We start from the raw sequence: 15552 nt of genomic DNA, 5'->3' as shown, positions 1-15552 counted from the left end.
CCTGTAGTCTGGACCGGCATTCAGGCTCACTCGGCACATTGGGACAGGTGTTCCGCCTCCACTCTCAATCAGCCTGCGCAGGGGCAGTGAGAGGGGAGGAGGGGAGTGGGGTAGCTGGTTGGAGGGGCGTCAGAGCTGGATGGGAGGGATGGGGCGGTGTGGGGTTCCGAGCTCGGGGTGTGGTTGCCTTGTTGACGGGGCCGCTCCATTTGGTTCTACACGGTCTCCCAGGTGGCTGGCTCAAAGTGTGTTAAGTCTACCAGCTCTGCTTCGTGACATGAATCAAACGACCCCTTGGCGGGCCAATTTATGTTTCCACAATGCGGAAAATCCTTCTCCGACCTCCAACAGTGGTCTGGCGGAGGCGAGAGTCGTACCATCGCCCGGCCAGAGAGATGACAAACCTGGTGTCTGTAGTTCTCTGTCAACGGAGAGGACATTGAACAAACGTCCTGCTTCACTATGAGAGGGTGACAGGAAAGGTGACAGTTTTTTCACACTTTATGATAGTGTGCGTGCGTGTGTGTGTGTGTGTGTGTTGTGTTGTTTCCTCCATTCAGTCGGGTTCCTATCCAAGCAGAGACAATTATCACACAAATCAAGATTTATTAGAGTTATACTGATGCTTGACAGCCACGCACACGTGTACACACACACTCTCTCTTTCACACGCTTGCACTTTCTCTCACGCACACGCACACGCACACACACACACTATTAGCATTATTCCGGTGCTTGACAAACACTTATAATGGGTTATGACAAAGGGCAATTCAACTTGGTAATGGACACATCCCCACACACGCACACACGCATGAACGCACACACGCACACACATGCACACGCACACACGCACGCAAACCCAGCGGCTGTCTGTTGTTGACGGTAAAAGGTAATGTGAGATAGAAGATAATTACACATCATGATGGCTAATCAGCCGTAGAGAAGGTAATCTTAAGTAGGAGGAGTTTTGTGTGTGCGTGTGGATGTGTCTGTGCGTATTTGATCTATGTGTGTATCCTTGAGTAGTACATCTTTTTTTTCCTCATCTGCAGTAGCTTAAGACCAACGTTCTTAGAGAGTTAACATGCATAGATGGTGTGTTAACGCTGAAGGACAGCTAACTCCTAGAGGAGCAGGCAGCCAGAAGCGTTAGCATAGCATTAGCCCTCAAATCCCCCCAGGCATAATTTGCAGTCATCAGGTCCTATATTACATATAGCATGCTAGGGTTTGTGTAGCCGGTGTAGAGAAGTTCAACTCACTCCTCAGGTATGTATATAGGCCACCCGCGCCAGGAAATTGCTAGCTTTTTGTTGGCGTAGGTGTCACGCTTGGGATGTCAGAGGTGGCAGATTCGATACCAGGTACGGCAAGCATAACAAAGAGCCCTCAGGTCCTATCTTCCACGCTTATATGTTAGCATGCTTCCTTTCACATCAACACTTACATGTTACCTGTTTTACATGTTCGCATGCTAGCTTTAGCAGCCATAGCTTAGAGCCCTCAGGTAGCACCTTAAATGTTAGCAGGCTAGCAGTTGTAGACAGGGATAGGTTCAGTGTCATATTCCTGCTGGCTTCTCGCTCTGTTTTGAGGGCTTCTCTGGCAAGACGTCGCAATAGACACTGAGACCAATCTCCTCTCTTCCTCTCCTCTCCTCTTCTCCTCCTCACCTCTCCCCCTCTCCAACTAGTTTCAGTCTTTCAGTCTTTTATTTCAACCTTGACTATGCAAGCAGAAAGGTCTTGGATAAAGAGATAAAATGTTTCCCACAGTATGCAGAGAGACCTACAGCACCTTTACACACACTCCCACACCACAAAATGCTCATGAAATATAGATCAGCCACAAAGGCGCTTGTTATCTGAGAGAAACGGCGTGTGTATGGGTGAAGTGTGTCGCGGGGAATTCACGAAAAGTGTTTTACCTTGAATCAATCAGAAGACAATAGCTTAAACAAAGATAGCTGGTAGTTGGAAGGCAAGTTCAGTTTCCTACAGTGTGTGTGTGTGTGTGTGTGTGTGTGTGTGTGTGTGTGTGTGTGTGCTACCAATAGATTACACCCAGACTGAGCAATAGGGAACCCTCCTGTCTCCTTCTGTCTTGCTTCTGCTCTGCTCTATTGATCTGCCTTCAGAGACGGGCACTATGCCAGACTCACTCACTCACACACACACACACACACACACACACATACACACAAACACACACACACACACACACTGCATAGAAACACACAGCTACACACACACATACCTGCACACACTAATGTACACACACACACACACACACACATACTGGGTATCTAGGAGGTAGAGCCCAGCTCTGGCAGTATGCCCACAGCACACACACACACACACACCTGCTCCTCTGTATACCCACAGCAGTAAGACCAGCTCCACCAGACATACTCTGCTGAGGATATGCACTCCACTAAGCTGCTGGTTGGGGACTGTTAAGCTGAAGCAGCTCTGAGACTTGGTAACAATACAGTTATGCTTGGCTAGACTGCCCCCCCAGGGGATTCTGGGAGATGTGGTCCCATGGTAATACAGAGTGAGGAAGGCAGATGTTGGTTTGGTTATGGAGGAACTGTGTCTGAACCAATTAGAGGCCACTGAGAAAAAGTGGGTGTGGCCATGATCTGTTGTACATCCAGTGGGTTGAAGGATGCGGATGATTTGGGTGTGGCCTGAGGCTGTAATTGGGACTGTCTGGGTGGGTTGTAAAAGTCCTTATTGGTTCATAGTTACCAGGCTTATGTGGGTCCTTTCAGGTGATGGTCTGCCACTACAGGGAGGAAGAAGGAGGCGCACGACAGATGTGATAACACTCCAGTGTTTAAGAGCTCCATGCTGCCTTCCCCAGGTCCCTCCCTCCCTCCTGTACCACATCCCTTCCTCCTACCCCTCTCCACTCTCCTCCTTTCCTCAGGAGATTGTGTTTCTAAACCTTGTTCTTTCGGAAGGATCCCTACCTCTGTCGCTGTCTCTCCGCTCCCTCTCCACCTCCGTCCTTTCCTTTGTCCTTCCGTCCGTCCCTCCTTTCCTCCCTCACTCTTTCCTTCCTTCCTTCCCACCCACCCACCTTCCCTACCTCCCTCCCTGCCCGGTCTCTTTCGTTCCCTCTCTCCTTTCCTCCCTCTGTCTCTCCTTCTCTCTCCAGCCCTCTATCCTCTCTCCCTGGTGGTTAGACAGTAGACAGGTGTGGGAGGAGGTGAGACAGATGGCAGGGATGGCTGGAGGATTTTCTTTTTTGTAAAATATGAGAAACTAAAGAAGAGCTGAGGGAATTGAGGAACATACACAGACACTCACAGACAGTACACTCACACACACACATACACACACACACACACACACACTCTCATAAACACATGCCTACACATTCACACAGTACACACACACTCTCTCACAAACACACCCACACACATTTTCTGGGGTAGAAAACACAGCACTAGTTATTTGTTCATAAAAGTCATAAATGACCCCAAGAGTTCCCAGATGCACACACACACACACACACACACCTTGAAGGCCTGGCTCTCTAATAGCAGTGTGATGGCCCGTCCTTGGGATTGATGTCCACCCTGTTGTCTAGAACACTGATGATGGAGAAGTCATTGAGTCCCAGTGTTTTATGGGGTCCCTAAGTGTTTATGCCCTGGATGCGTTCCTTCTCCTTATCCCTGCACCTAATAGTGTCACACACACACACACAAACACACACACACATAGCCTTACCCTTGTCCCTTTACCCTCGTAATTTCACACATACACCAACCCTGTCCCCCATCTTATAATGGCTCTAGTACTAACAAACACACACGCGCACACACACTTCGCCCTAGCTCGTCTCTGTAGCAGCCAAGGCCCTGGTCCCATCTTTGGATGGCCCATTGGTTTCTCTGTCTCTATTAGGTTTACTGCGGCCATCAAGACTAATGGGGGTTGTGGCTGTGCTGTAAAGGACCTGATGTCATCTCCCAGGTACAGAACAGTGCTGATGACCCAACCTGAAGACCAGCACAGCCCTGGGGCTGGTCCCTTATCAAGGATAATTACATACTTCTTGTCGCTGCTGTTGTCGATGGCTTCTGTGAAGTCACTTGGGGTTCACTCATGTGTTTTATTTGTTGATGTCGGTGGGCCCCTCTATATGTCTTTCTTCCCTCTCTCTCTCACTTTCCTTCTTCCGCCCTCTCTTTATTTCTTGCCTCCTCCTTTCCTTCATCTCTTCCGACCTTCATTCCTCTCTATTTCTCTTTGTCGTTTCCCTTTCTAGGCTACTTCCTGCCTACCCTAACTCCGCCCACTCAGCGCTCTTTCCAGGGCTGCATGCAAGCGATCCTATTGGATGACCAGCCTGCCGATCTGCATTCGTTGGAGAAAGGCATTTTGGGGGCTTTTGAGAATGTCAGCCTGGATATGTGTGCCATTATAGACAGGTGAGACACACAGATGTTGAAATGTACACACACAACTACACTCTCAAACACACACACACACATATGCACATGCACCTACATACAAACAGACACAATTATACAATTACACACAGACACCTCAACACACCCACATTAATGCACACACATACACCTACTCATACAGGCACACAAACACACACACACACACCAGGAGACAAAATATCACAATTATAATGTGAATAAAATCAATTTTTCATTTACTATTATTACTGGAATGTGTATCCTTAATAAGGTTCTCCATGGAATGTGGAACGTTATTCAGTTGTCCCTGGATTGATTCCAGTGTGTGTGTGTGTGTGTGCATGAGACCATAATTAGTAACTGAATGTCAGGCCTCAACATCGCTGCATGATGCTAATTACATTTATTTTACACACACACACACACATGCACAAACACACACACACACACACACACGCACAGAGCTTCTAAAAAGCCAAGTCACGTTTCACCGAATCATTCTTGGCAGGCTATTGGAACAGCTCAAAGGAACATGAGTTCCAAGTTCCTGTAGTGGAGCATCGAAGAGCATCCCTGTCATGTTCAGCAACATCCTGTCGACTAGAACTTGACATTCAACACATTGGCACCCTGCATGCTGTCAACTAAAACTTGACATTCAACACATTGGCACCCTGCATGCTGTCAACTAAAACTTGACATTCAACACATTGGCACCCTGCATGCTGTCAACTAGAACTTGACATTCAACACATTGGCACCCTGCATGCTGTCAACTAGAACTTGACATTCAACACATTGGCACCCTGCATGCTGTCAACTAGAACTTGACATTCAACACATTGGCACCCTGCATGCTGTCAACTAGAACTTGACATTCAACACATTGGCACCCTGCATGCTGTCAACTAAAACTTGACATTCAACACACAAGAACCGAACATTCGACTCAAACTTGACATTCAACCCGCTGGAGCCCAACATGCGGTCAACTAGAACCCATGCCACTAGAACCCATGCCACTAGAACCCATGTTTCAGCCACTAGAACCCATGACATTGTCCTGTCCTCCCTGTGGAGTAGCGTCTGGGTTCTGACTATGTTATGAAGCAACACACAGACAAACCTGGGTAAGCACACATCTTCCTCCGCTACAACACATTGTTAAAACACACAAGTCATGTCGCACAAGCCCGGCGTGCGTCTCGCCGCACGCTCACACGTGAAGTCTGTTGCTAGCAGTCAGGGTAGAACAGCTGCAGAGGTGTAGAAATGTCTTCTGGAATCAAAATAGTCTCATTTGAACTGGCTGAATACGCTCCAGAGGTTATTACAGTTTTGATGACTTGTCCCATGTTGTCTGGTATGAACACCGGTGAAGATGAGATGCATGCACACAAACAGGACAGACGCATAGGCTTTCCAATGTTCTTTGTCCTATTTTAGATCATTGCTGTGTTCACACAATAGCAGCTCGACCCCCGAGGAGCGTGACATCACAGCGGCAGCCTCTCTGTTGCTCCCTCCCTTTCTTCCTCTCTCTCTCTCTCTCTCTCTCTCTCTCTCTCTCTCTCTCTCTCTCTCTCTCTCTCTCTCTCTCTCTCTCTCTCTCTCTCTCTCTCACTCTCTCTCTCTCTCTCTCTCTCTCTCTCTCTCTCTCTCTCTCTCTCTCTCTCTCTCTCTCTCTCTCTCTCTCTCTCTCTCTCTCTCTCTCTCTCTCTCTCTCACTCTCTCTCCTTGTCTCTCTCTCGGCTTTTCTCTCTTTGTCTCTTCCCCTCTCTCCCAGTCTCTCTCACTCGAGCTATTGTTCTTTGCGATGTGATTTGTTGTGCAGTCGTGTTTTTTTTTTGGCTCTCCATATCTCACCTCCTCCTCGGCCTCTTGTTTCCCTTCAGAGTGTCTTCACACACACGTGCGCACACACACACACAGTTGCTGGCCGTGCGCCACAGGCAGTAGCATCAAGGTTGTCTTGTATTGTTTACGCAGTAAACACATCAGAGAGAGGCACACACCTGGTCGTCAAAACATGGCTGACCCTGGCAGCCAGGGACGACATTAGAGTCATGATGATGCTAATGTAGAGGATGGTGAATATTCTGGAAGAGATATAGCCTGTCTAACAGCCTGGTGTACAGGAAGGAGCCGGTGGACAGGAAGTAGCTGGTGTACAGAAAGCAGCAGGGATACAGGAAGTAGCAAGTGTACAAGATGTAGCTGGCGTACAGGAAGCCAGCAGCTGGTGTACAGGAAGGAAGAGGTTTATTGGAAGAAATGGCTGCATGGAGCCTTCAGGCCCTGGTAGACTGAATGAGTCTACATATCACCTGGGGCCTTTCAGCTCTCTCCTGCACTGTTGACAATTGATTTTCTATTTCTCTCTCTCTCTCCCACCCTTTGGCCCTCTCTCCTACCCTGTTGCTTACCCTCCCTCCGTGTCTCCAGGTGTATGCCTAACCACTGTGAACATGGAGGCAGGTGCAGGCAGACCTGGGACAACTTCAGCTGTACCTGCGATGGCACCGGATACACTGGGGCCACCTGCCACACTTGTAAGTGTGTGTGTTTGTGGTTTTGCCAGTGTGTGTGTGTGTGTGTGTGTGTGTGTGTGTGTGTGTGTGTGTGCGTGTGTGCGTGTGTGTGCATCAGTATGTTTGGGTGGGTGGTGTGTTTGTTCAAAGAATCTGTATCTGCTCCTTTTGTGTTCTCGCAAGGAAATCCATCGATGGAGTGATAGGAAGAAAGACAGAGAGAGACAGAGAGAGAGAGAGAGAGACAGAGAGAGAGAGAGAGAGAGAGAGAGAGAGAGAGAGAGAGAGAGACAGAGAGAGAGAGAGAGAGAGAGAGAGAGAGAGAGAGAGAGAGAGAGAGGGAGAGAGAGAGAGAGAGAGAGAGAGAGAGAGAGAGAGAGAGGAACTGCCTGCAGAGACGATGAGATGGAGCTAATGTGTCTCAGCAGTCCTTTTCCTGCACACACACACACACACACACACACACACACACTACTCCCACGCTCAAACACTCAGTCAGATTTGGGTTTCATTTCTCTGTGTAGCCCTAAGCCAGCAGAGATCAGAAAGAGATGAAGAGAGAGAGAGAGAGAGAGAGAGAGAGAGAGAGAGAGAGAGAGAGAGAGAGAGAGAGAGAGAGAGAGAGAGAGAGAGAGAGAGAGAGAGAGAGAGAGAGAGAGAGAGAGAGAGAGAGAGAGAGAGAGAGAAAGAGGATGAAGGGACAGGGAAGGAGCGTGATATTCCAGGGAGGACGGCGAGGAGAGGGCCCCCCGGTAGGACGCTCCTCGCAAGACTCTCCTCCGCAGTTTTCTACGCCAGGGCCAGCGTGCGTAACCGGCGCGCGTGTTTGTGTGAATGGGCGCGTCTGCCCGTGTCTGGTGTCTGTGTTCATCTGTTTGTTTCTTTTCAGCAGAAAGCAGGCCGATGCCTTGTCTAAACCAATGATCTACTCCGATTGGGTCTCCATGTTTCTGCTGTCTTTTGTGATCTTGTGGAGGGGAATGTCTGTCCGCGTTCTCTTTGGTGGCGTGAGAGCAGCTCTAGACAGTCAGCATTTACCCAGGTGAACTGTCCTCTCTCTGAACAAGAGCAGAGCACAGGGGTGGAGGAGAGATAAAGACAGCGTAGTGAATAGAAACTTTAAGAGACATTGAAACATTGAGAGAGAGAGAGAGAGAGAGAGAGAGAGAATGTCAACCCAATAGGCTTCACTCGAACTCCTTCCCTCCCTCACTTCCTTCTCCCCACCCACCTCCCTCCCCACTTCCTTCCTCTATCCTTCCCTCCTCCCTTCCTCCATCCCTCCAACTTCCCTCTCTCCCTTTTCCCTCCCCCCATTCTCGTCTCTCCCTCTATCCCTCCCTCTCCCTTCCTCACTCCCTTCCCCCTCCCTCCCTCCCTCCCTCCCTCCCTCCCTCCCTCCCTCCCTCCCTCCCTCCCTCCCTCCCTCCCTCCCTCCCTCCCTCCCTCCCTACCTACCTACCAACCAACCTACCTACCTACCTACCTACCTACCTACCTACCTACCTCCCGCTCTCTCTCTATCTATCTATCCCTCCCTCCCCCACTCTCTCTCTCTCTATCCCTCCCTCCCTCTCTCCCTTCCTCCTCCCGAGTTGGAATCCCTGTTTTTCTCCAGCGCCACTGTGTGATAATGATCTGCCATGTAGAGTTGGGTACTTTGTGCTGAGGAGCATACAGTGTGCTCTCCACAAAGAACCACAACGACGACAAGCTGCCATTCACTGGTTGCAACGCATTACTGATGTCGTCCATCTACTCCAACACTCGGCAGTATAATTAATATGTTGTCCTTCAAGAAGCACAGTGCGCCCAGACTTGGAGGGACAAAAACACACGCATGCACACACGCAGACATATACACACGCACACACTAACGTTAGCACGCGCACACTCACACGTGCACACATACACACTCATATGCAGGCTCTCTTTGTTACACACACACACACACACACACACACACACACAGAGACTTTTTCTGTCTCTCACACACATCCCCTTTCTCAAACACACACACACACACACACACACAAATATACACATTCACTCTCTTTCACACAAATACTGAGTCGTCCTTCACCAGTCAGGGTTCAGACAATGCCTGCAGCAAAATCTGTTAAGTTTCATTATTATGAGAAAGAGGATAAGAGACGGCACATAAATGCAGACATGTACACCCTTAGCACACACATACCATTACCGAAAACACACACACACATTACCTTACCACACGCACACAAACGCATTCATCTCTCTTACGTGCACACATCTCACACGCACACACATACCCTTACCATGCACTCACATATTCATCTCTCTCTCTCTCTCTCTCACACACACACACACTAACACACACATACATTGCAGACACACACACACATCCTAATCTTCATTTTGAAGGTGGTTCGTTTATAGGCTGGTGTCGGAATGTTGCGGAGGTGTTTAGCAGACGTGGATTCTGCAAACCTGCAAATATACCTGCTGTATACATGCTATACATCTCATATACCTGCTATATTGTATATACATGCTGTATCTTAAATACATACCTACTAGATCTAATGTACCTGCATACCATATACATGCTACATCTTATATATACCTGCTGTTATTTATCTAACGTCCCTGCTAGGTATAATAATGATTCTATATCTTATATACCTGCTACTTCTACCATGTCATCCTTCACCAGGCAGACCCATCAGCAACACAGCAGCTGTCCCTGTCCATGGTGCTGAAGCTTGGTCATACAGCAGGCCCATGGTCAGCCACACAGCAGCTGTCCCTGTCCATGGTGCTGAAGCTTGGTCATACAGCAGGCCCATGGTCAGCCACACAGCAGATATCCCTGTCCATGGTGCTGAAGCCTGGTCATACAGCAGGCCCATGGTCAGCCACACAGCAGATGTCCCTGTCCATGGTGTTGAAGCGTGGTCATACAGCAGGCCCATCAGCAACACAGCAGCTGTCCCTGTCCGTGGTACTGAATTGGGCTCCACTCTGATCTGCACCAACACCCCTCTCCTTATCTCCCTGCAGCCATCTATGAGCCATCGTGTGAGGCCTACAAGCACCAGGGCAGGTCCTCAGACTCCTACTGGATAGACCCAGATGGAAGTGGTCCTCTAAGCCCCTTCAAAGTCAACTGCAACATGACAGGTGAGTGTGGTGGGTGGGTGGAGGATGGTGTTTGAGCATGTGTGTGTGTGTGTGTGTGTGTGTGAGAGAGAGAGAGAGGAAGGGTGTGTTTGTGTGTATGTGTCAATGGACTGACAACTGAATTTTAGAGAGAAGGAAAGAGAAAGGAAGAGAGATATAGACACAGATAGAAAGAGAGAGGAGAGATATGTACTGTAGACAGATTGGGGGAGAGAGAAAAAGAGAGGGAGAGATCAAGGGTCAGAGAGAGAGAGAGAGAGAGAGAGAGAGAGAGAGAGAGAGAGAGAGAGAGAGAGAGAGAGAGAGAGAGACAGTGAAACAGAGAAAAAGAGAGAGACAATGAAGAGAAAGAGGAGTTGGTGTCCTTAACCTCTGTGATGGTCTTAACCTGTTAGTTTCCAAGGCAACGCCGCTTATCCCCATGACATTTATTCTGAAACACATACACACCAACTCACACATACCAACACACACACACACACCCATGCCAAGTCATACAAACACACACCTTTTAACGGTCTTGTTTTGGTATAATGACGCAACCTCACTTATCCTCCCACCAACCCACGCAATCGCACACACACACACATGCATGCGTACTCCCCACACACACACATAGACACACACCCTCACACAATCTCTGTCATTTTGATGAAACAGATGACTGATTTGAGATGGAAGTTATAGAACAAAGGTTGGACACTGAATGAAATGTCACTGCTCACGGCTAACATGACACACATACTCCCCAAATGGCAGATCCATGACACACAAACACACACACACATGAACACACACACATTGTTTGAATAACAAGAGTGGATCCTTCCGTAGAGAATCCTGTATGACTGAAGACACTACACAGGAAGTGTCATGTTTTACAGCTTACTGACGACCAAACAAAATGGGTCATTTCATCCTGAAGGTTCATGCGTACATCTTACACACCTGTGATATGTGTGTGTGTGACAGAGTACAAGGTGTGGACCACAGTAGCCAACAGCATGCCAGCCCAGACGTCAGTGACAGGATCCAGCAGAGAGCGACGTACTGTCCTCCAGCTCAACTACAGCGCCTCTATGGAGCAGGTCTGACACACACACACACACACACACTCACAACACACATACACACCTCCCACACATACACAGACATACACACACACACACTCAAACCTTCTCAATCCACACCCACACACACATCCTTCTTTTATCTGTGAGTGTGTGTGTTTGAAGAGTTGGTGTCCCCCCAGGTCACAGCTGTGACCACCAGTGCAGAACACTGCCAACAGCACGTCTCCTATGCCTGTCGCATGTCCAGACTGCTCAACACTCCAGGTAACAACACGTGTGTGTGTGTAAGTGGGTCTGTGTTAGTGTGTGTCTGTTTGTACTTTTTTTTTTCTTCCGTTTGCCTTGATATTGGACTTCCAGTTATGTTTGTTCAAATGTTCTCAACAGTAATATTGCCTGGATAAATGTAGACTCTGTGTGCATGTGTGTGTGTGTGTGTCAGATGGTGAGTACCAAAGTAGCTGTCACTGTCACCTCTCCTCACTGTCACTCGGCAGCTAATGAGAGGGACTGAGACCGACCAGCCTCTGACAGCGAGTGGAGGAAAGATGTGTGTGTCTGTGTGTGTTTGTGCAGGAGTGCTCACGTGTGTATGTGCTGCATGTGTTGGATTCCTTTCTTTGGTGTGTGTGTGTGTGTGTGTGTTTGGTTGTCTGTTTGTTTGGGAGGAGGTGTTGTGGATTGATGGAGCATATGTTCCATTGTTGTGTTTTCGTGCAACAGACCACGACATAGCAATTAACCTCTAAAAGACAGGGATATGACATCATACAGACACATCTACACACACACACACACACACACGCACACGCACATGCACATGGACACACGTCTTCTGATATGGCTGTCTCGTTTTCACAATTAGTTCTCAAGGCTTTACGCCCACCCAAAAACTGCCAGGCTTATTCTGGCTCTGAAACTTGTAAACATACTAACACACACACACATGTACACACCTACACACACAAACACCATTAAACAGGTTTTTCTTAATATGCTAACTTGGAAGTTAGGAAAATCCAATTACCAGTGCAGGATGATGCAGGGAGCAGGGTGAGGGAAATCATTTACCCAAAATATGCTTCATGAATTAGGTGTCAGATTTCATCAAATAGCACCATTAAATTACACACACACACACACACACACACACACACACACACACACACACACACACACTCTCTCTTCTCTCTCTCTCTCTCTCTCTCTCTGTCTCTCTCTCTCTCTCTCTCTCTCTCTCTCTCTCTCTATCGCTCTCTCTCTCTCTCTCTCTCTCTCTCTCTCTCTCTACCACACTTTCACACGCACGCACGCACACACACACATTTGCTTCCACTCACAAACACACACTCACACACAGACACACACGTTGGTCTATTACCAGCAGGTCTGGCATTTTGTGACTTAACGAAGCGTTAAATGGGAATTGTATTCAGGGTGCATTAAGTTCTGTAATTGAGAACTTAGACAGAGACTGTCCTAATTGTATGACCCTCCTTCTTCCATCGCCTCTTACATTCCTTCTACCCACGTCCTCTTCCCCTCCTGCTCCACACTCTTTCACACGCACACACTTACACACTTACACACACACACACCCTCACACAAATGCACACGTTCACTCACAACAATCAGCTTGGGAAACACACCACAAAGTAAACATTGCTAGGACTAAATCTGTCACTCTCCCACACACATGCACACACACACACACCATTTACCACACACACACTCACACACAACAGTGAGTACAGACACACACACATCATGGATTAAACACACACGACACAAAGTGCACAAACAACAGAGACTGCACACACATTACATTGCCACTCTGGAACTATTAGAGTAGATAGCAGAGTTGTTGCTAGGGAATTAGACACCATCTCAGATCATTAGGGTTCAGCTCGTCACTCGGACACACTGGTCCTGGAGACAGGTACTGCTTCTACACACACACACACACACACACATAAATACATACATACAAACATACATACACACACGCACACACGCATTCTCTGTTTTTTTTGTTGTCTATAAACCTCTCTCTCTCTCTCTCTCTCTCTCTCTCTCTCTCTCTCTCTCTCTCTCTCTCTCTCTGCAATACTGTGCAGACATTAGTTGTCTTTCTTGTGTTTCCTATCTCTTCCTGTCTTTCCTTTCCTCCTTTCTGTCTCTGCATCCTGTCACCCATCAGAGCCTCTCCCATGGCCAGTCCTGTCAGAGAATCCACCAGTTAACATTACAGACCGTCTCCCTCCCTCATACTGCTGACCGCAGCCTCCACAGCCGCTTCTCTATGACTCTGAGACGACACTCGCTGTGTGTGCGAGCGTGGCCTTACGTTGGCTGTTTGTGTGTGTGTGTGTGTATGTCTGGGTGTACCTGTGTGCGTGTGCGTGTGTCCTGGCCAGTGTGTTCCAGATGGTTGAGGCTAACACCAGCTGCTGCTTTGTGCCCAGTGGCACTGCCAGGGTTTGGGCTGGCCGTGCTGGGGTCCACTGGCTCCACTCACCCGATGCTTGGGGGCACACACACACACAACAACACAACGGGACACACATGCACACAGACGCGCACACACACACTCTCGATACACTCCTACTCCCGCCGGTGTTTGATGTTTGTGATTTGAGGCCGGCCTCCTTCACTTCCTCCTCCGCTGCGTTCTCTCTCTTCCTTCTAGGTCCCACCATCCTCCGCCTCTCTTGTTTTTAATCCCTCCGTTTTTGTTTACCTTATCTGTTCTTTCGCCCTCGCTTTGGATGCTGAAGGGCAGCCCCGAGGCCGTGCGCACACACACACACACACAGAGAAACACACACACACACAGAGAAACACACACAGACATACAGGCCTAGTACGTCGATGAGATGCGGACGTTGTGTATAATGTCAGCTTATTTCTGGAACATGCATTGGCACAGGCACATACACACGCGCACCTGCACACAACTACACACAGACGCACGTGTTGAATATTCTGATATTGAATGTTCACATTCGGCATAACTGAAACAGACGTGTGTGTCCGAGAGAGAGAGAGAGAAAGAGAGAGAGAGAGAGAGAGAGAGAGAGAGAGAGAGAGAGAGAGAGAGAGAGAGAGAGAGAGAGAGAGAGAGAGAGAGAGAGAGAGAGAGAGAGAGAGAGAGAGAGAGAGAGAGAGAGAGAGAGAGAGAGAGAGAGAGAGAGAGAGAGAGAGAGAGAGAGAGAGAGAGAGAGAGAGAGAGAGAGAGAGAGAGAGAGAGAGAGAGAGAGAGAGAGAGAGAGAGAGAGAGAGAGAGAGAGAGAGAGAGAGAGAGAGAGAGAGAGAGAGAGAGAGAGAGAGGGGCGGGGGGGTAGAGTGTGAGTGACAGAATTAAAAGTGGAGGAATGTGCACGAGAGGAGTGAGAGAGGGAGATGTAAAGGGATGGAAGAAGGGAGAGAGCCTGATTGAGAAGGGGAGGGAGGGGGGAGGGAGGGGGAAGGGCGGGGGGGGGGGAGGAGGAGGACGAGATGAATTGGACGCGTTATTTCTCTCTCTGACGAGGAGAGATAGTGTGTTGGTGATAATGATCCAGTAAACCTTGAAAAGCATTTCATACCGGCATACATCTCCCTTAATAGGATTTTACGACAGACCCGTACACACACACACACGCACACCCAAAAACCGACACACACCTGACACACACAAACACACATACAGTACACAAATGATGCACCATATGGTACATGCTGGCAGAGAGTGAAGAGAATAAAACAGATAAACATGAGTAGAACTCGTTAGGGCTCCTGTCATCATCCGGGATGAGCATGCACACACACACACACACACACGGCCAGGACGAGCTGAGTGTCATCCTAATGAGCTAGCGCTGAAGCTCCTTCCTGTCTTCATCCTCTCCAAGGTTGAGGGGGATGAGTACACAGTACCACAAATCAGCCTCGCATAAGCTTTTCTTTACCACGGATTTACCAGCCAGACACAGTGAACATATACACACACACACACACACACATGCACATGAGCTCTATTTATAATATCCACCCCCTCTCTCACACACACACACACACACACACATACACATACACACAAGCACACACACTCACCCATATGCTTTACATACTTATTCAGTCTAACACCATTTCAATCTCTCCGTTTCTCTAGTTCTCTCTCTCTCACACACACATCTGGGAGGACTTTGTGTGCGTGCGTTGTGTGTTTGTGTGCGTGTGCATGTGTATGTTGTTTGTGTGTGCGCATATGTGCATCTGTGTGTTATGTGTGTGTGTGTGTGTTTGTGTGTGTGTGTGTGTGCGTGGTGCTGTCACCAGTGGGTGTAGAGTATAA

The 15552-nt window shown here is 48.5% G+C and overlaps 1 protein-coding gene across 1 annotated transcript in view; it reads left to right on the top strand.

Annotated features, from left to right (window-relative positions):
- Nucleotides 1–15552, top strand: part of LOC146275206 (contactin-associated protein-like 2) — a 165466-nt gene that overhangs the window by 108652 nt on the left and 41262 nt on the right. Inside the window, exons 11-15 of the mRNA XM_084702688.1 lie at nucleotides 4288–4450; nucleotides 6896–7002; nucleotides 10024–10143; nucleotides 11116–11231; nucleotides 11396–11480. Coding sequence (XP_084558814.1) covers nucleotides 4288–4450; nucleotides 6896–7002; nucleotides 10024–10143; nucleotides 11116–11231; nucleotides 11396–11480 — 591 coding nt within the window. The remainder of the gene's footprint in view (nucleotides 1–4287; nucleotides 4451–6895; nucleotides 7003–10023; nucleotides 10144–11115; nucleotides 11232–11395; nucleotides 11481–15552) is intronic.

Source organism: Hypomesus nipponensis, chromosome 8, assembly GCF_054491055.1.
Source record: "Hypomesus nipponensis isolate SF chromosome 8, ASM5449105v1, whole genome shotgun sequence".
Lineage (NCBI taxonomy): Eukaryota > Metazoa > Chordata > Actinopteri > Osmeriformes > Osmeridae > Hypomesus > Hypomesus nipponensis.
This window is presented reverse-complemented; position numbering and strand designations above follow the sequence as displayed.